General features: G+C 45.9%; 2 protein-coding genes and 1 long non-coding RNA gene across 3 annotated transcripts; 2 read left to right on the plus strand and 1 right to left on the minus strand.

The window, feature by feature from the left end:
* Window positions 1-1,122: 1,122 nt before the first annotated feature.
* On the minus strand, window positions 1,123-3,830 carry LOC120837748. The gene is made up of 2 exons (XM_040207312.1): window positions 2,130-3,830; window positions 1,123-1,338 (listed from the first exon to the last, which is right to left on the minus strand). Exons 1-2 carry the CDS (start codon window positions 3,828-3,830, stop codon window positions 1,123-1,125), a joined length of 1,917 nt encoding a protein of 638 aa, XP_040063246.1.
* Window positions 3,831-12,878: 9,048 nt separating this feature from the next.
* LOC120837747 lies at window positions 12,879-13,807 on the plus strand. The gene is made up of 2 exons (XR_005714974.1): window positions 12,879-13,600; window positions 13,683-13,807. It is a non-coding gene; the product is annotated as an uncharacterized LOC120837747 (long non-coding RNA).
* Window positions 13,808-15,126: 1,319 nt separating this feature from the next.
* On the plus strand, window positions 15,127-17,376 carry LOC115330004 (BEN domain-containing protein 5-like). Its single transcript, XM_040207311.2, has 4 exons — window positions 15,127-15,391; window positions 15,520-15,590; window positions 15,897-16,116; window positions 17,191-17,376. Exons 1-4 carry the CDS (start codon window positions 15,298-15,300, stop codon window positions 17,334-17,336), a joined length of 531 nt encoding a protein of 176 aa, XP_040063245.1. The 5' UTR covers window positions 15,127-15,297; the 3' UTR covers window positions 17,337-17,376.
* The last annotated feature ends 2,621 nt before the right edge of the window (window positions 17,377-19,997 follow it).

Consider the following 19,997-nt stretch of genomic DNA (forward strand, 5'->3'; position numbering starts at 1 on the left):
CGCCTTAACATACAGGGATCCCGCAAAGTCTGTGCCCACTACTTCAAACGGGTCCGCTCGCGTTGTACGATCCGCCGGCAAGGGTCCCGTTGGAGCACTTGCAGGAGTCGCGTTGAATCGCTGGCAGGTCACACACGCGCGCACCACTTTCTTTACCAGCTGTCTTCCGCGGAGGATCCAGTACTTCTCGCGCATCTGCACGAGAGTGTCCCTGGCTCCCGCGTGCAGTAACTGGCGATGGGCGTCGATAGTCAGCAACGTTGAGTATCGATGCTCTTTAGGCAGTACAATAGGGTGGCGTTCTTCTTGCGTCAGGTTCGATGACTGGAGTCGGCCGCTGATCCTCAGCAATCCCTCTTCGTGTATGAAAGTGCGAAAGTCACGCAAGAGCGACCCAGGTGAGGGTGACATTCTCTTTGTTGCACAATCAATATCGGAGGCAAACGCTGATCTTTGTGCTCTCGTTATCCAGTGTGTTTGCGCTACGTGGATCTCCTCGGCTGTCAGTGGTCCCATCCTTTTTTCTGACGATCTGAGGTTATAGATGAACCGTAAAATCCAGGCCGTTGTTCTGTGAAGTTTCAAGGCCAAGCTGAATCTTGAGATGTCGAGCAACTCTTCCGGTACAGTTGCAGTTACCTCGAAGAGCTCTGCTCTTAAACTCCTCTCCTCGAGCCCGTCGTGGGAAAGCTCCTCGTCACTTTCCCCAGGCCACTCTGTCGCGGGCAATAGCAACCAAGTTGGTCCGTTCCACCAGAGTGGTGCAGACAGCAGTCGATCCGCGGACAGCCCTCGTGTCATCAGGTCGGCAGGATTTTCCTTCCCCGGCCAGTAGTGCCATATTGCCTTCTCGTTGTTTGCTTGAATTTCTTGTACTCTATTTTTCACGAACATCTTCCCCCTAGATGGTTCTCCCCTAATCCAATGCAGAGCGATCATGGAATCCGTCCAGAAGTGGACTTCATCTACTTTGATTTCCAGGTGTGTCCTTACGTACTTAAACAGCCTCGATCCAATCAAGCATGCCATGAGCTCTAATCTAGCAAGGCAGATTTCCTTCAGTGGCGACACGCGGCACTTAGCCAGTAAGGGTGCCGAGGTCGTTTCTCCGGTGTCATCCGTTCAGCAGATGAAGATCATGGATCCGAATGCGGAGGTGCTGGCATCAGAGGACACGTGCAACGTTCGATGTACAACGTTGCCCTTCAGCTCGCTTTCGTAGAATCTGGGCACGTTAATTTGCTGAAGTGTGGTGAGCTCGTCGCACCAGTTGTTCCAGCCACTCATCAGTTCTTCCGGCAGTGTATCGTCCCAGCGCAGATTCAGCTTCCAGATTTCCTGAAACAAGATCTTGGCTCGCACCACGAAGGGAAGAGGAAACCAAGGGGGTCATACAGTCGTGCTGTCGTCTGGAGCACGAAACGCTTGGTGTTTCTTCGTTGGCGGTCAAACTCAATCACGTGTTCTGCCGAAAAGGAAAGGCTGTCTTCATTCGGCTTCCACGTCAGACCGAGTACCTTCAACACACCCGTCTGTTGTCCCAATGGTCTCTCATCGGGACCCTTGTCTTCAAGCATTTTCGACAGGGCTGCGCTATTGGAGCCCCACTTATGAAGCTTCATCCCCGCTGCTCCAAATATCTCGATCGCCTCGTTGCAGAATGTCCGGGCGTCCTCTTCACTTTCCGCGCCCGTCAAGAGGTCGTCAACGTAGACCGATCTACCGAGTCGCGCTGCTGTCTTGGGGAATACGCTCTCCATTTCTCTGAAATGATGTCGTAGGGTCGCGGCCAACAGAAAGGGGCTGGACGTGGCTCCGAAAATGACCCTCGTCATACGCCAGACTTCCACCTCCGGAGTTGTTTGGTTCGGTTGAGGAAGTTCTTTGTACCAAAGGAACCGCAGAGCATTGCGATCCTCCGGGTTTACTCCAATTTGAAGGAAGGCCTTTTCGACGTACGCAAGCAGTGCCACCGGGTGTTGCCTGAAGTTGAGAAGCAGGCTAACAAGGTCTGGATTCAGGTTCGGACCGCTCTCCATGTTGTCGTCTAGTGACTTGCAGTTCGGTCCGTGAGAAGACGCGTCGAAAACGATTCTCACCTTCGTCGTACTGCTGCCTTCTCGCAGAACAGCCTGGTAGGGCATGTAGTACACCCGTTCACCCGAATTATCGTCTCTCTCGACCCTCTCAGCCATTCCGTTCTTGACGTAAAGCCGGACTGCCTGATCATATCTCTGCATGAGCTCAGGATTCTTGCTCAGCCTCTTTCGTTGGCTTTCAAGTCTCTTCCAAGCCATCTCTCGGTTGCAATCAAGCTTTACATCAGGTTTCCAAGGGAGGCTGACTTCGTATCTTTGATCAGATTTGGTGATGCCTCTCTCAAAGCGCTGCATGATGTCGCTATCGGAGTGATCCTGGACCTCTGCGTCCACAACTCCCCTACTCTCAAGCTCCCAAAATCCTCTCAGGACAGCCGTGTTCTCCTGGTCGCTCACGGTAGCTCTGAGGACGATCACTTGGGAACAGTTGACAACAGTTGCAGTCGCCTGGGAGCGTCCATGTACTGCCCAACCAAAGGCGGTCTCCACTGCCGTCAGGTTCTCGCTCAGTCGACGGACTCTTCCCGTAACGCATCCCCAGTAGTGCTCCGATCCTAAGAGGATTCCTACTCCGTTGCACTCGAGTCCGTTCAGGTCGTCACCAACCGTTAGTCCGAGCTCCTCCATATTCACGAGGATGTCTTCATCCGGGCCTGGAAGTTCTTGTTCGCAGATAGAACGCGTCTCGAAAGCGTCCATCTCGTATGTCTGGCCGGTTAGACGATTACTCAAAACTACTTGTACTCTACGGTACGTTTGTTCGCTAGTCTTGCCACCGAACACTCCGGCGGTAAGAACCTCTGTTCCGAGAAGCTTGCAACCAAGACCCCTCGGCAGCTCCTCTGTAATGAAGGAGCGATGACTACCGCTGTCGAAGAGAATGCGGGCCAACTTTCTTCTGTTCTTGCTTTCCACCCACGCGGTAACCGTTTGCAGAAGGACAGCCGGTTTGTTGCCCTTCTCGCTCACATGCAGGTTGAGAGGCGTCTTGTCTTTCTTCCGCGTTTCATCCGATCCGCTGGCAGCTCGTCCCGGAAAGTAATCTGGATCACACATAGTGGATACATGCCTCCCTCGACACCTGTCACAACGGAGCGTGCCGCGACACATTCTTGCCGTGTGGTTCGGCTTTGTGCACCGGAAGCACCTGCGATCGGCTTGCAGCCTGCGCTTCTTTTCCTTGAGTTCAATCTTCACGTTACAGTCTGGTGTGTTGTGCGCCTTTGATTTGCAAAGAAAGCATTCCATGCTGTCCATCCTGCCATGCAAGGCCGTAGCGGTAGCGTTCCGAGTCTTGGCGTTGTTTAGGCGCCTCTTCGGATGTTCATGCATGGGGAAACAATGAGTAGGCTTACCGCCAGCGTCTTCGAGTTGTTCCTTGGATGTTTTCTCCCGGCTCTCCACCTCGATCTTGAGAAAGTTCAGCAGCGCGCGCACCTCCTTAACGGGTCCTTGCTCCGTTGCTGAGTCGGAGCCGATGTCGGTTGCTGATGTTCCCCCGGCGGTGGCGTTTTCGGCGTTCCCCGAAGACATCTTGCGGTTGAACTCCAGCCTCATGTCGTCCGGAAGCGCACGAAGCAGAACCGGGTAGAGCATGGCACAGTATGACTGATCCGTCACACCCAACGCCCGAGGGCCCCGGATGTGAGCCTGGACGCTGTCGTAGACCCGCCGCAGAGCTCTGACGCTGCGTGATGACGGCACCTGATTGATATCCATGAGCCCTGTCATATGGTCCTGGATCAGCTCCGCCTGGTTCCCGAACCGCTACTGCAGGAGCTCGATGGCGTGGGCGTAGCATTCAGCGGTTGGGTGCAGTCCTGCGATGGCGGCTGCTCCATCACCAGTCAGGGCTGACCTCAAGTAGTTGAATTTTTCTGAGGACGATAGTTCCGGATTTTCATGGATGGCGGTCTGAAATTGCTCCCAGAAGGGCTGCCAATTTCTTCGGTGTCCGTTAAACTTTATGAGCTCTAATTTGGGAAGCATGATTTTTGATGTCACCTTTCTTGCTTCCCGCTCTTCCTTCGGCTTCCCGCTTGTTCGTTGGTTGTCCTCCGGGCTTTTCACTTTCCTTTTGAGCTTTCCTTTGAGCTTCGATCAATATATCGAGATCATCGACGGTCGGCGTAGCTGATTGTAATAAATCCTATGCCTCGCTGAGGAGCCTCGTTACTTGCGTTCGATGCGTTTTTCGTTTTTTCTTGAGGACGTCCATTGCCGTTCAGTCCTGGCTCGCAGTGCTGCTTGCTTGTGTCGGTCTATCGTAGATGATGACCGTTGATTACCAGGTTTCGCCCGTTCAGTCGTTACGTTCCCTACTCTGTCTGCTGGCGATTCGATCACACGTTGCTCGTCGGCTTCATTTGTAGTGCAGTAGTTTCTGTCCCGGGTTTCGGCACCAATTATTTTGTTGAGGGAATTGTTGCTTCTTGGCGTTTCGAGATATCATCGATCAATCTCAACAAACCCCAACACTTTTATTTTAAACTACACACACTACACACGTTCCAAACAGACGAGCCACTTTCTCGTTCTCCGATCGGTAGCGTTCCAGCTTTCGTTCTGTCCGTCTCCACTTTCCCCGCTGTTAATCTTCGCGGCTGCATCCGGCCGCTGCGGGTACGAAGTTTACATCTCGACCCCCGCGCGCGATCGTAAATCGTCTCCGCCGAGACAAGCCTTGGTGCGAGGTTCAGCTCGCTCCTCGCGTGCATCTTCTCCGCAGAGGGAATCCGATGCCGTCCTCGCGAAAGTTCCAACAGACACCTCGCCAGTGAGTCCTTTGACTTCCCTCCTCGATGCGCGTCTGCTAGTTGTTAGACAAAAACAACGTACCGCTCGAGTTATTTCGTCTGCCCTCTCTGAAAGGCGAAGTCGAGCTCGCTCGTAAAGACCTGCACTTTCGAAAGTCGCAGGAAAGGTAAGACAGACGCAGACGACGTACCGAGCAGACGACGTACCGAGCAGACGACGTTGCAAAGAAGCAGACGACGCAGAGATAGGGGGTCGCGGTCAGCCAATCAGGGCTCGGCGTTCTGACGTCACCGCTACTCCCTTTCTCATGCGCAGAAGACGAAAATGAGACCACTTGCGAGGCGTATACACCCCCCCGCACATACATCCTCCGCTTCCCAAAGACACAGACACCGCAAGCACGCACAAACCAAAAAAGAAGACGACACATGTATTTCCCACTGAAAAAAAAAAAGCTGGGAAAGCTGGAAGGACTAGATATTTATTTTGTTATTTTATCTTGTCCTTTCGGTCGCTTTTACCGCACCTCTACAGACGCTGACAGACCCCTGCTGGAAATGAGGCGCACATTCACATTGAGGAAGTAGTCAGAATTAATGTGTGCCAATGTGCAGTGTAACACGAATGTGCAAAACCAAGAGTTTTCTCATTGGTGCACATAGGAAGACTGCAGGGAAGCCACAATCTTAGAAAAGGGGCAGTTTTCTGATTGAGGTGAAGCCAACCTTGGGGAAAGAACTCGGGCAAGTTTCTATGAGCACCAATGTGCTCCTATGAGCACATTGGCGCCGATAGCACCAATGTGGTTAAAAAGACATTTTCTCATTCGGGCCATGGGATACATTGCAGGAAAGACAAAATCCGGGGGAAGGGTTACTTCATAAAGCAGGTGAAGCCAACTTTAGGGAGATCTCAAGCAATCTCACCATTTTCTCATTGGTGCTTGTAGAAACACTACAGGGAAGCTGCAATCCGGGGCAACCAACTTCCAAAGCCAAGTTTGTAGACGATAGCTGGCAGAGTCTATGAAGACCATTAGCACCAATCTGCGTGATGCCTCGTTCGCTTATTACTGCCACTCTAAACACTATAGGGAAGCTGCAGCGTGAAGGCGTTGACAAGTGAAGTCAATCTCTAGAGTCGGCAAGCACTTATTAGGACTAATAGTTTGCTCATTAGTGTCCATACCTTGACGTATTATCACCGACTTGTTATATACTAAATACAAGCTCAATTACCATGCCAAGGCCGCACCAGAGGGTTCCCTCCCCCAGTCGCACAACTATCTATGCTCACTATTATGCCAACCTGAAAATAATTGGTATAATTGGCTTTCGTATGGCACAAGATTTTTTTTTTTTTTTATAGTGCCCCGAGTAGAACTGAAGTCCCAATCGTATGAACATTCAGATTTTCATGCAGGGAACAAACTTGCAGCAGCCTGTAAAGCAGTAGTAGGTACTGGTACACAAGAATATCACAACTGCTCTTTCAAATACAATGCTTTATTTTAACTGGAAGCTGCAACCTTTCACAGTACAAAAGTAAAGCATTTTGCATACAGTAACCCATTGTACGTGTTCTTGTTTAATACAGCCCTAGTCACCTTCATCTTTATGAAAACAGACTTCTCCCAAAGAGCAATTATCCCTACATTATTGCTTAATCATGGTGTCTACCAAACTATTACATGTCAAATTCGCAGACTTTTCTAGGTTTTCTTTTACATGTGAAACTTCAGAACTAGCTACACTTGTAGTTCCGTGCGGCAGGAGGGACGCACATGCCAAGAAAGGCTGACGCCAAAACCATATGGCTGTTTCCCTCTAAACAAAATGCTACATAGATGGCTCTGTTAAGTCAGTGATCATTTTCTCAGATTTAGCTAAGTTTTTCATGATTTCCCTGACTTTTTCAGAAGCTCAAAAGTTCCTTTGCAATTATAGCTTTTTTAGGTTGGTAGACACCCTGCTAATGTCAGTAGGTATGCTTGATTTAGCTGCACCCACCTGCATGGTGCAGAAAGTGTACAGTGCAGGGCAATGTAATTACGGTATGCATTGTCCAGGATTAAAGGCATTTCACATAATGGAACAAGGACAGACACCACAAGTGGTTCTGTCCTCGTCCTTTTGTTACAATATTTCGATCCTGGAGACCAAACACAACAAGCCCCTAAAGAGTCCTCAAGATAGTCTGCACCAACAAGTAGGATACAGTGATGTAAATACACTGAGAGTACCAGTGCAGGTGGTGTAGGCAAATCAAACATACCTACTAACATGACATGATGGTTACTCCTTTTCATAATAGTTGGGCAAAAGGCTGGCAAATAACCTGTTGCCTGACCGCATGACAACAAATTTTGACAAGACATTGTCTGCTGAGACAATCCTCACATTCTGCTTAGAATAATACTCATTTACATGGGTCACATGAAGCGTTCTTGACGAGACATACTCTTCAAGAAGTAGCACACAACGGTGAACACCATTTTCCTTGTATACACAGATTTTCAATATTTCTCCACACAACCCGTTTTTCAATTGTACAAAGGAATTATTGCGACGCTTGCATTTACCATATTCTTTAGAGTGCAACAACTCACCTCCTGCAATCACCCTTTTATACACAGTACAGACACTGCCAGGTAAAACAACAGAGCTACCAAAAAAATTGTGGCTACTTCCATGTTTTAAGCCTTTGCCAATAAGGTGGCATTTCTCCACCTCACTTGTATGCACTAAGCGCTTTGACCCAAGCAAGCCCTCACAAAACTCTTGCACTGTTTGTTGCCTGATGTAGCATTTAACGAAGTAGTACACAGAGCGGTACAAAAGATAACTCTTGGCTATTTGCAGAGGTACTTTTCGTGTCCCTTTTGCTAATTTTAAAAGAAAGCCGTTTGCAGATTCATATGCAAAAGCAGAATGGGCCCATAACGGGCCCCACTCTTTTACGCTTTTCGGCAGATGAGTGAGAAGATGGACGTTATATGTCATTGACGTTTTCGTGTACAACTCTTGCATCCCACAAACAAACTCGGTCAACATAAGGTCGGCATTATTCACATCTGTATGCGTCACAGAGTCCTTGAGCAGAGCATACACACTCTGTGAAAGCAAAGCAAAATGTTTAAGATATTTTCTTGGAAGAATGCCATCCAGGCAAGGAAAAGCATAGTACAACAACCAGCATTTCCACTCCGACGCCTTCCAGAACCGTCGCTCAGAAATGGGCCTTGGCAGTCGAGAAACAGTTTTGGGGGGAAACATCCTTTCTAATCTCTTGTTAATTTTAGCTACAGTCGAGGGCTCTCCAATATAAAACTTTTCACCAACAGACGAGAACCATAGCTCTGCTAGTTGCCGTACCACCCCAAGAAGGACAGCATGCATGTAGTCTGGTACGAACCCAGATACTATCCCAAACTTTGGCATGTTTATCAATGCAGACGGGCCCTTGACACCAAAAATGGTTGTCTTCGTTACAAATGCTTGTTCCATTTCCTTTTCCATTGTCTCATTAGTCCTGTCGGGGTAGCATTCTGGGCCTACAGGGTACTTGACAACATTACCTACGTTCTCACCAGGGTGGTAACACCACCCACAAGAATAATAGCCATTGAACTGCATTAACTTTTGCATCGCAGGACGAGCAACGCTGTCTACGCAGCAACAGGTTGCAACGAATTTACTATTAATAAGGGTACCATCAACATGCTTCCATGTAACTCCTATTGTAGCCAGATGCTTTGCATCATCGACAAACGACTTCAGAAACATATCCATGTTTGGTTCCCCCTTACCATACCACAAGCCTGCCAGCAGCAAATTCTTTTCCCTGGACACTGGTGGTAGTTCATTTAGCATGATATGAATAGGCCACACAGAGGCACGGGAAGATTTGAACACTGGAGCTCCATCAGTGTTAAAAGAAAATGAAAAATTGTTACAGAAAGACAAGAGGCCACCAGGTTTGGAAAGTTTCTGATACAGAGTGCCATCAAAGATGTCTTCAAGACAGGATATATTTTTGTGTTTCTTTTCATTCCTGTATTGAAGTTCCTGGACCAACCCTGGTTGATTTTCCAACATGAACTTTAGTTGTGGTGCAAGGGGTAACATGAGAAAGTAGGGTGAAGTTGTCACTGAAAATTTCTGGTGGCAATGTGGACATGTTGACTGTTGCAAACGTAGCTGCTCTCGGATGCCAACATATCCTAGACAATACTCACAGTACATGTGATACTGCATCATGAGGGAGGGACTGGAAAATGCTTTGTTGAGCAGGTACTTTGTACTAGGCAGGATGTCCTTCTGGAACACGACATTGAAGAGCTGCAGGATGTCAACCAAGGCTGACACAGTAGGCCGGTGCTTTGCAAGAAATGACAGCAGAAGAACAAGCACTTCCGCTACGGTCGTTGTTGTACATTTGCAAATTTGAGTAGTCAAGTCAAAACCCTTGACGCTGAATGCTGATGGTGCATCAGAAACATGTTCAGTAGGAGAGCCAGGCTGCTCTCCTTCGCTCTGAATGTCCTTCTCTTCGCACTCTGAGCTCCCCGGAGAGCTAACTGAGAAGCTCGAAAGGCTGTCTGCGCTGCACGGAGACTCGGCCTCCTCACACATACTTTCAGTTTGCGGAATTTCACCCGAGAGCAACACCGGTGACATTTCAGCCAAAGAAATCTCACTCTGTCGAGAAGTTGGCCCACTGCAGTCTGTCTCACTTAGGTGGCCAGTGGTCAAACAAGCTTCAATCCCTTGTCCAGAACATGGCGGACCCTATAAAAGAGTGTTTACAGCAACAAATAAAAAAAAGGCAATATACTGTCTCACATCAAATAGCATTGGGCATATCATCAACACCAATGCGAGCAGTATCAGGCACTATATTTTGCAAAAGACCTTCAGAGCGCAACACATGTGCTGGTGCAGCAAACTGTCCTTCGGAAGCCATTTGGCACCATGGTCGCTGACAGGCTGAAGCCACACGGGAAGCTGCGCCCCTCTTCCTCCTCCACCTCCACCCACCCACCCACCCACCCACCCCCTTCACTTCCCCCCCCCCCCGCCCGCCCCCCGCCCGCCCCGCCCCCCCCGGCAGCAAAAACTTTCTAGCCTTGATAGCACAAGCATGAATGCGTAACCGAAGCACACTTGTGCTTTGGCGCTTCGGAGGTAACGAGCGTCTACAGGAGGTAGAGCTTCTGCAGCACTCTACCCCACACCAACCAACCGTACATGAGACCCATTTCAGTGCTCAGGAGCAGACATACTCATATCTACAGTGTGAAACAAGGAGACGGCAGGCTCTTTAAATCGACCGGAAAATTCGGTTTCTTAACCTATCGCGCTACGACTTTGTGCAGCGTTGCCCACAGATGGTGCATTTTTTTTTTTTGTAAAATTTGCAAAGAGCGAACTTACCTGAGGAAAAAGTAAAGAAAGAAAAAGGCTTAGCTCCGACGGAAACTCAGCGACACCACCGGTCTTCAAACAACACGGCGCCGTTTCGCACGGGACACAAGAGATGGCGCAACGAACGCCGTCAACGAACGAGCATACGGCGCCGAGTGCCAGCGTCAGCAGACAATCTTTTCGACTCAAAAGCAACACTCGTTCCGCAGGCGGCGACAGTCGCAGAAACAAAAACAGACGCGGTAACAACGAGGAACTGCAGTTCCTTGTCTGCTAAATACGCCGGCTCTCGGCGTCGTCTGCTCGTTCGTTGGAGGCAGTTGGCGTCGCGACCGCTTGCGCCATCTCTTGTCTCCCGTGCGCAACGGCGCCGTGTTTGAAGACCGGTGGCTTCGCTGCGTTTCCATAGGAGCTAAGCCTTTTTCTTTCTTTACTTCTTCCTCAGGTAAGTTCGCTCTTTGCAAATTTTACAAAAAAAATGCACCATCTGTGGGCAACGCTGCACAAAGTCGTAGCGCGATAGGTTAAGAAACCGAATTTTCCGGTCGATTTAAAGAGCCTGCCGTCTCCTTGTTTCACCCTGTAGATTAAACCAGCAGTCGAGCGGGAAGGCACGTGAAAATTATGTTTCATGCTCTGAAGAACGTGCTCTTGCAGGGCATCCTCCTTCCCCACAAGATGGACCCCATGAAACAGATGCTGTAAAACTATTGCTGCTCGCGAGCCACAATTTCACTAATTAGAAAAGATTTAGAACTTAGTTTAACCGTACACAAATAATCCAACCTTTAAAGGCCTGGATTTGGACCCCTGGAATAGCCTGCACCAACATAATTTGATCCTCTCTGGTGGTGGTGCATAGCCTTTACAGTACTAATTCTACAACCAAAAAACAAGCGTTACCAGCGGGCGGAAACGAGTCGGCGCAGCTTCCAGTGCATTAACGGCACGCTTTCACCACCAGCAAGAAGAGCAGCTTTGACGTCACGTGCAAGCCATGATGGTCCCAGCCGGATTTAAAAAATATAAAGGCCGCACAATAAAAACGTTTTACAGTATTTGACAAAAATTAAGAAAGCTTGAACATGAGAAAGAACGGCACGCACAGTATGAGTTTAGGTTATAGGGACATTATATGTTCGATCGAGTAGCACCACACGTCAATTTCGCGCTTTCTTAAATTTTTTGTCCGTATTCCAAAGATTTCAATCTAAGGCGCCCAAGACGTCTTCGATTTCCAAGACGTCGTCGTCGTCGTTCTTGACATCGTCAAGGCTTTTGAGGTCTTGGGCCGTGTGGGGTCTTACATGATAGAATTTTCTTTCAGATTTTCGTTGCAAGTTTTCCCATACAAGTGCAAGTTTTCCCCTATTTGTGTCCAAAAAGCAAGTTGCAAGTTTTGCCATATTTGTGTTCAAAAAGCGACGAAGCTCGCCCCGGGGCGTTCGCACGCGCACATCGAGCGCCGTCGGGCGAGCTTCATCGCCTATTCGTCAGATATTCGCTCACAAAGCCCAGCCCAGAAGCACTGCAGCAAAGCATAGGAGCCGGAGGTTGGAAGCAGTGGCTCGATACAGAGAAAGACGAGAGCGAACGCACACGGTATTTAACAACGAAAGACCATGCATGAAGTAACGCTTGAAATGAACAAACTCACATCTCCACGATTGTGAGACTGCGCAGCTGACTTCTGCTCCAAAGGTCGCGGGGCGCCTTCAGCAAGAATCTGACAACAAAAAGATTTCGTCAATAAAATCTTACGGTTCACCGACTATAAAAGCCTACCTTTTCGGTCTGATGCCACCGAGCACGCGTCGACCGCGGCACGCTCTCTTCGGATAAAGGTGCCAGGTAACGTCGGTATTGCTTCGGCCGCTGCTTACTGGCCATAATGCCGTTTCATATGCAGAAGTTTCGGCAGAATCGGCGTAGCGCTTGTTTGACGAGCAATAATGGCGAAGAATGACGCGGGAAGAGCGGGAAGCGGGATTAGTAGCGGTACAGTGGCTGTAGTAGCGGGATTGGCGGGATGGCTACCCGGGGACCTGGGTACTTCGAAAACGTGAAACGCACGCCATCGCGCCATAAACCGCATTGTAAACGAAACCATCTTTACAGTCTATAGTGCTAATAACAACGTCCTGAACTAAATATAATTCTAAGTTGTAAAATGAAACTTAATTTTTTTTTATTAGAGTAATCCTTCTCTTCTGTATTTGCCATGGGTGTTAGGTGGCCGTCTCGCCATATGGCCAGCCGGAGTCGGCGCGCGGTTTCAGTTGAGCCGGTTGAGCCAGTTGAGCTGCTAGTTTTGGTTGCATCACCTGCTGCGTATGAGCTTTCAGTTGCTGAAAAGACCGCAGGACATCTATTCCTACAGGAAGAAAGGGTAAGATTTTATTGCAGTAAAATATAGTTCAACAGCAGTTTGCGCCGGCGCATGGTTGGATCGGCGAAACGAAACTGCGATTCAGGCAGCAGTTTGCGCCGGCGCATGGTTGGATCGGCGAAACGAAACTGCGTTGCACGCGTTTTTTTTTTTTTTTTTTCTCACTTCTTTTTCGTCTTCTTCTTCTTCTTCTTCTTCTTTATATATAAAGCGAAAAGAGTACGTTTTATCGAAGTGTGGTTTAGAGAAATGCGATGTGTGCACGGCGGGAACCTACACTTGCAAGCAAACCATGCTACGCGCGCTCGCTGTCGCTCGAAGGAATGTTAATCTCAAGTTCGAGCACGCACCTACAAGGGTTCATCGCTGAGTACTCGGCAAGCTAGGCTGATGAATCAGAGAAACATCGGAAGCAGCATGCCGGGGGTTGCCATCTTCTCGAAACCGAGTTTCGACTTTCGAGGCAGCTCGAAGAAACTGTTTTCGCTAAAACTGCGTTCGTTAGAACGAGCTTCTCTAGACCGCACGCTGTCACGGTTGATTAAGGCGTATAATTAATATAAAAATATTAATCGGGAATTGGTGTAGTCTCGTCTTGCCTTGGTGCTTTGTTTGTGTAATAAATTACCTCGCTGATCAGCCACATTTTCTCCACCACATGCGGATGTGACGGTTGGAATTGTTTGAACATAATGCGATTACTTCACATTAAATTCGATTGTATTCTTTTCTTACAGAGATGAATTTCGCATATGTGCAATATTTTACTGGAACAGCACGACCTAAGACTATCATCAGTACATCTGCAATTAAAAACTTTGAACCGAGAAGTGAGGATGACTACAAGAAGGGTCACCTCTATGATGCTTTGTTGACTCCAGACGGAGGGGAGCCGGGCTGTTTTAAAGCCCAAATACTACTTTTGGCAGGTGATATATATCAATGCAGTTCCTCACAGCAGCACACCAGAGGAGACTTGCCCTATATGTTATTGTGTGTACCACTTTGCAGACTCAAAGTCGTCGATCGAGGAGAGGATCAAAAGGGGCAAGAGGATCCCTCTACCTAAAGTCCTTGACCAGGTTGTTGAGCACAGCAGTTCGGAAGACGACCAAGCAGCTCTTCGGGTCGAAATGGCAAGCATTTTGTTGCTTCTTATCCTTTTAGAACTATCATAGAACCCCTCCGGTGCCTTCACATAATATGTACAAATGAGCTGTGTTGCCACGAAAAATTATTTACACTATGAAATAAAAGACTAAATGTCACTACAAGTGGTAACTGAATAAAACAATGGCCTTAACAGGTAAATACAGATTAAAGTATGAAAATTGATACTTCACAAAAAAAAACTGATTTTAGCTGGTTTCTGGTTGAAATTAAAATTATATTGTTTTTCCATTTAGTCTGTTCGGTTTTTTGGTACTGTAGTTCATTATTTATTCCCCCATATAGTTTTAAAGCACACCTTGGAAGATTACAAATTTTCTGTAATATTCAGAGAAATGAGGTTAAGTATGACTGATACATCTTGTCTAGTGTAAAACAATATATAACAATTTTTGTTCTTTTTCTCTATTAAGAAAAACGAAAAGGTAATAGGTATGTATGTGGATGTTGTCCTTATAATTATTGTGATTGGTTGACATTAGAACCGTTTATTAGACAGTGTTGCAATTGCACTTTTAAATGGAGCTATTATTAAAGCCTTGCCGAATTTGAACAATTTATAAAAGGCTACAAGTTTTTAGATATAAATTTTGCCTTTCATGGCTTGACTGAAAACCCGCAAGCCAGACCAAAACGACTATGTGAGCGCAACATAACGCGCTCCTTCCAGTATGCAGTTTTTTAACCAGGACACAAAAGGCGTAATTTCAGCTCTGAATATCTAAAAGCTTGTTGCCCTTTTGCAGATTGTTTCAATTCGATAGTACCCTAACAATGGTTTGCTTAACTACAATTGCAACATAGCCCCAAACAGTTAATTTACAGATTTTCGTTAATTAGTCAACATACTAGTGATGTTTCTCAAAGGCTTGATAAGCCGAGTGCAGTAATGCAGTGAGAATAGCACCCAGAGAATCCGTCACCTGATTTTCTTTCTAAAATTTCATTTAAGAAACTGCATAATTGAGTTTTACACAAAAATTACTAATTTTCTATATAATTTGCTGTGATTGAAAACATAAATTGTATTGGAAGAAATCCTTATTGCAATTATATACTAAATTTTTCTTTGGCAGAGCAAAGAAATGTCGGTGTAAATTACAATTATTATTTTGACAAGAGTGTCCATGAAAATGTGACCGCCAATGAAATCAAAAGATGCTGGAGCTTTCCCTACATGGTGCTTGTAATAGTGCAGGCTCAGCAGAAATTGAATCGTACAAGAGAAGCAACAGCAAAGATGAAGCAAATAATTTCAGAAAAGTTGTCTCAGAAGCGTAAGAACCCACTTTTCCCAGAGGCTCGGAGTGCCAAGCATGCCAGGTACGAAAGCCACAGTGATACAGACAGTGGGGATGATGGTGCTGTTGTTCCCAAAAAGTTGTACGACGATCTCCATCAGAAGTATCTTGCCCTAAAAAAAACTACAAGGGAACTTAAGGAAGACGTTGAAAAGATGCGGACAAGAGAGGCCAAAAACACAGACATTCTGGATGTGATTCTTGAGGGTGTAAACAGCATCAAATCAAAGCTCGAGAGCACTGGAGCAGGTGCGTATCTCTTTCCTTCTGAAGCATGAATTTTACAAAAAAAAAAAAAAAAAAAGCCTAAGACAACCATGGTGATTTAAAATGTTTAACTTTGTTTGTTTTTTTTTTCTTTTTTTTGCGCCGTCAAGGATGCTCAATAAATGCAAACACCAAGCATGATATCGTGAAGAAGGCTAAACTCAGAACTGACGGAAGAACGGTAAGCTGATGCAGCAAATTTTTTATAGCCTGTGGTTGCCGTTTTAGTTTTTTTAATATTTTGACAAAGTACTGGAAAGGACAAAATTATAAAGAAGCCACAAGCTAGATTTATATCTGCTCTTAAAATCTGCAATTAGAAAATGGCCGATCAATGTTTTAAGATTGTGGTCATGAAATAAAGCTGGCTTGAACTGTCGGTTAATTTGAAGTTTGTGTACTTGCTGTCATTTCCAACAGCTTCGTAGGATTACAAATGAAGCCTTTATTGTTTTTATTTATATCCATTGCTCTGCTTCATTTGCAGGTCTGTGTAAATGACAGTGTTACCCTTAGTTTGGACCAATGGGTCGCCTGTCAGCGACAAAAAAAAGAGTCCAAGTTTGTGAGGAGTCTGGCTACTGCCATATGGGGACGCAATATTTTGAAAAATCGATCTACGAGTGGCAAGGTGTCTAACCGTTTGATAAATGATGGAGGTGCTGCGAAGCCACCACTGACTCCAACAAAACTTAATGTGCTAGAAGGTGAGTAGCTTGTAGTTTACGGCACTTTCCGTGTTTACTCCGTTTTATCACTAACTGATTACATTCAACAGGGCCGCCATATTTCTCATGACCTGACTACAAGGTGAAGAAGAAGCAACAGATTAATATAACCAACAAATGGAGATTTTGGAGATGTTACTAAAAAAAATACTACACGAAATAATGTGCAGCGTATCGAACCTTTTGAACATTTATTTTTACCTGTTTGGTATATTATATTTCACAGTAGTGCACTAGATTTTTTTCGGTAAAAGTTGCATGCATTTAACTAGGCATCTTTTAAATATGCAGGGCATTTTTTCTTCCATAATTTTTACATGGGTGGATAACCATCACCTGTATTGACTAACTAACCAAACCTGTTAAAAAATGGTTTAATGGGCATGTTGCAATTGGTGGTTGACTGTGGAGCAACTACCGAGGATATGCTGTACAGATAGTGACGAGATGACTAAAACAACTGTCACTTTTCTATGGACCATTATCGGCAAAACTTCCCAGATTCTTTTTGGTGCGCAGTTCTTGAGTTAGGCAACGAAAAAGAAAATTTTAACAATGAACGTTTCAAAGCGACAAATTTTTACGAATTGTCGAAATTGGGTTAGCCTGTAATAATGGCTATTTTGGGGGGCCCCCATGAGGCCCGCCACCCCCCCCCCCCCCCCCGAAATCTTACATTTTGTTGGGACCTCCTCTCCCCCCTCCCCCTCATGCATCAATTTGTCATGGGCGCCCCCCCCCCCCCCCCCCAAAACAAAATCCTGGCTACGTGCCTGATTGCAACATGCCTCATTAAACCACTAAATAAAAAGTTAATTGCCATATATTTGTAATTTGTCGACATATTCTGACAGTTATCCAGCCGTCTATGTCCGTCATGCCCACAAATATAAACTAAAGGATAGACGTATCTCATTTTTTTTATTTATATAAAAGATAAAAAGATATCTGCATACTGCAAGATTAAAATTACCCCACACTTAGGTTGTTTTAAATATTACAAATTTCTCTGTCAAAATTATGCAGAGTTTAATAGTTGCATTTTTTTTCCAGCATGCTATGAGGACTGGCTACGTGAACATGGCGCCAGTGGCGATGTGTTGGCTGAGCGGATGGCAGCAATGACCACACACATAAACAGCGCCGTACGTGACCTGGGCCGTGACGTGCGGCATGCGCTAGGTACTGACCAAGAATAACGGACCAAGTGTCTCTGGAACTATGCTTGTCAATGACGACGCTTCCTATGTTTCCACATGTATTATTTCAGAAAAGTAAAATTTGTGTTTCAACACTGGAGTGTCTCTCACTTCGCCGCAAGGTAGGTTTGCTGTAGCTGTTTTTTAGTGTGCTTGCCGCATTAAAAGCAGCTACAGTAGACCTTTCCCGCGATATTTTCTGCCATTGAAATAATATTAAAAATTCAATGAGCATAACATACAAATCCCTTAAAATTTCACATTACTGCTCCTGGATTTTCACTTCTTCAGCTCATTGATGCTTATTCGTTTCTATCCTGCATTCTCATTCAAAACGATTGAATCCTCCTTACAAAGCACATAACCGCTCATGGCAGTCTGCCTATTTTGCTCATTCGGGCACATTCATTTTCGCACCGAAATACATATCCATTTTGTCTCATTTTCTATATTCAGCTTGTGGGTTTCTAGGGTAATTTCACATTCAAGTTTCATCGGGTTGCTCATTCATGCACATTGGTTTTGGTGCAAAAATGAATGAGATTTTAGCTCTTTTTTCCAGCAGGGACGCCTGTATTGAACCGTGGCTCGTGCATGATGGAACGCTAGAACGCCAGTTTCATGGTCGCGTCTTGCAAGCGTTGCAGAAGTTTTTAGACAGGGCGGAATGTGGAGAGCAAGTAATCTTCTTGCGGAAGAGTTGTGACGTTAGAACGACGCCGAAATCTGACTGGCTTTGATTGAAAGGATAGTGGGTAGGCCCCAAAGCTAGATGCCTCGAGTTCTACCCACTATTTTTTTTTCAATCAGCCAATAAAAGCTCGGTGTTCTAACATCATCGCATTCCCTGTGTAAGAAGCAGACGAACTTACGCTCCGCATAGCAGACGGACGAAGACTGGAGCGGACGCCGACGCGCAGCTTTCGAACTGATCTCTCTTGTAGTAGGCTGGATCACGGACCGAGGCTTGTTTTTGCTGGGGTCGAGTGGCACCCCTGGCCGCCATCACTTGACATGGGACTATATGAGAAAAGCGAGACAAAGCGCCGTTTCCCCTTTTCTAAGCTGTTGTCGGCACTGAAACATTTTGACTGCTTTTCGGGAAGCCTGTCAGATAGTTTGTGCACAAAGATTAAAATTGACGGTCCTCAGAGTTCTTATAAATAATTTTTTTTTGTCACGAGTGACTCCGCTGGGCAAAAAATGTAGTGCAGCTCTACAAGACCACAGCCTCCAGGACCACCTACTTTACTTTCTCAACTCAACCCGCCTTGACAGTACACGATTGCTGTTTCCTTTCATCATAACCCAATCTAGCTTATCTGTCCTGTGTAACCCTCTCTCTTTTCCCTCTTCCTGAATTATTTTGATGCTTACTTTTCTCTCTCGAGTGTATAAGCTATACGCGTTATATGAGTTATGCACCTCTGTTCCACTCTCCCCCTCTTCCTTTTCTAAGCAAAACCAGTTCGGCACAGCTGCCACACCAACCTATGTTCTGATCTCACGACCCCCACCCCCCAGGGTGACCGGGGCACCATAAATATCACCGTTATAACCAGGGGCGTCAATATTATCAAAATAACTCGGTTATACACAACACGTACAGCGGCCGGCATTGTGAGCTGGAACAACCGAGCGGGACAAAATGCCGCATGATGTTCCCGTACGTCTTAACCCATGGAACGAAATGTCGTAAAGCAAAATTATGGAACGTGCCAGTCCACCACAATGTTCCTTTTTTTACACTTCACGCGCCTGAGCGTCTCACATTACATTTTTCTAAAAAGCCACCGTTTCCGCTTATATCGCCGGCTACTGTATAACATGCAGTGTAAGCAACACAATAAATCTACAATTTAATGAATCTTTTAAATGGAAGGGGCATATTTGTATTTACCTTATACGGACATTCCTCAACCACAGTTAACGTTCATGTGAGCTGGTGAATATAAACCATGATGAATAAAACCCGAGACTGAGGTGTGAATTAGAAGCACAATAGGTCCAGAGAACAGAAATAGAAAAAAAACCGTACGACGTCTAAAAACGGGGCGTCGTCCAGTTGTTTTTTTTTTCGGTTTTTCAATTCTTTTTTTTTTTTTTGGCGTCAAGTTTATTTCATCATGACCCTGAACCATATTCACAGCATTTTTATATCATGCTACGACTACCTTAATCATATAAACTAACTTGGATTGGGTAATGCTATTTCAATTTTTGTGGCTGCTACGGAATGTTTTGCCTAAGAGCCTGAAGTGCCGAGTCATTGGGTTTTGTGCACAGGCGCAGCGCACGGTTTTCCGTTGCAAAAAGCTATAGGTCATGATCAGCAAACGTTAAGGCGTCGGTCCCACTTTCGGCATCTATATCGTTGGTGTTTAAAGTTTTATTTTTACGGTACTTAAGAAACAGCTACAGAGATGTCGTTTTGCAAGCATTTTTCTAATTACAACCAAATGTTATTGATATAACTAATTTACGTGATCAGAAAACTAGAAATTTAGAAATCGTGTACCGAATCGAAGATTTCTTTTTTATTCATAGAGTTGGGATTACCATCGTTTCCATTGATACTGTCACGACTGTAAGCTTGTTTGATATAAAGCCTTCTTCTTCTTCTTTTTTTTTTTTTTCTTTTTTGCGGCTTCAAATTTTAAA

Source organism: Ixodes scapularis, unplaced genomic scaffold (genome assembly GCF_016920785.2).
Source record: "Ixodes scapularis isolate PalLabHiFi unplaced genomic scaffold, ASM1692078v2 PGA_scaffold2__306_contigs__length_199485367, whole genome shotgun sequence".
Taxonomy (NCBI): domain Eukaryota; kingdom Metazoa; phylum Arthropoda; class Arachnida; order Ixodida; family Ixodidae; genus Ixodes; species Ixodes scapularis.

Bases quoted from the DNA above. Each gene is read 5' to 3' on its own strand.
- LOC120837748 (XM_040207312.1), bottom strand. From the start codon at position 3,830: ATGACAGGGCTCATGGATATCAATCAGGTGCCGTCATCACGCAGCGTC. The intron at 1,339-2,129 runs GTTCTGCGAGAA...ATCTTGTTTCAG, and splicing joins ACTACATGCCCTACCAGGCT to GAAATCTGGAAGCTGAATCT.
- LOC115330004 (XM_040207311.2), top strand. From the start codon at position 15,298: ATGCGGACAAGAGAGGCCAAAAACACAGACATTCTGGATGTGATTCTT. The intron at 15,591-15,896 runs GTAAGCTGATGC...CTTCATTTGCAG, and splicing joins TCAGAACTGACGGAAGAACG to GTCTGTGTAAATGACAGTGT. The intron at 16,117-17,190 runs GTGAGTAGCTTG...TTTTTTTTCCAG, and splicing joins AAAACTTAATGTGCTAGAAG to CATGCTATGAGGACTGGCTA.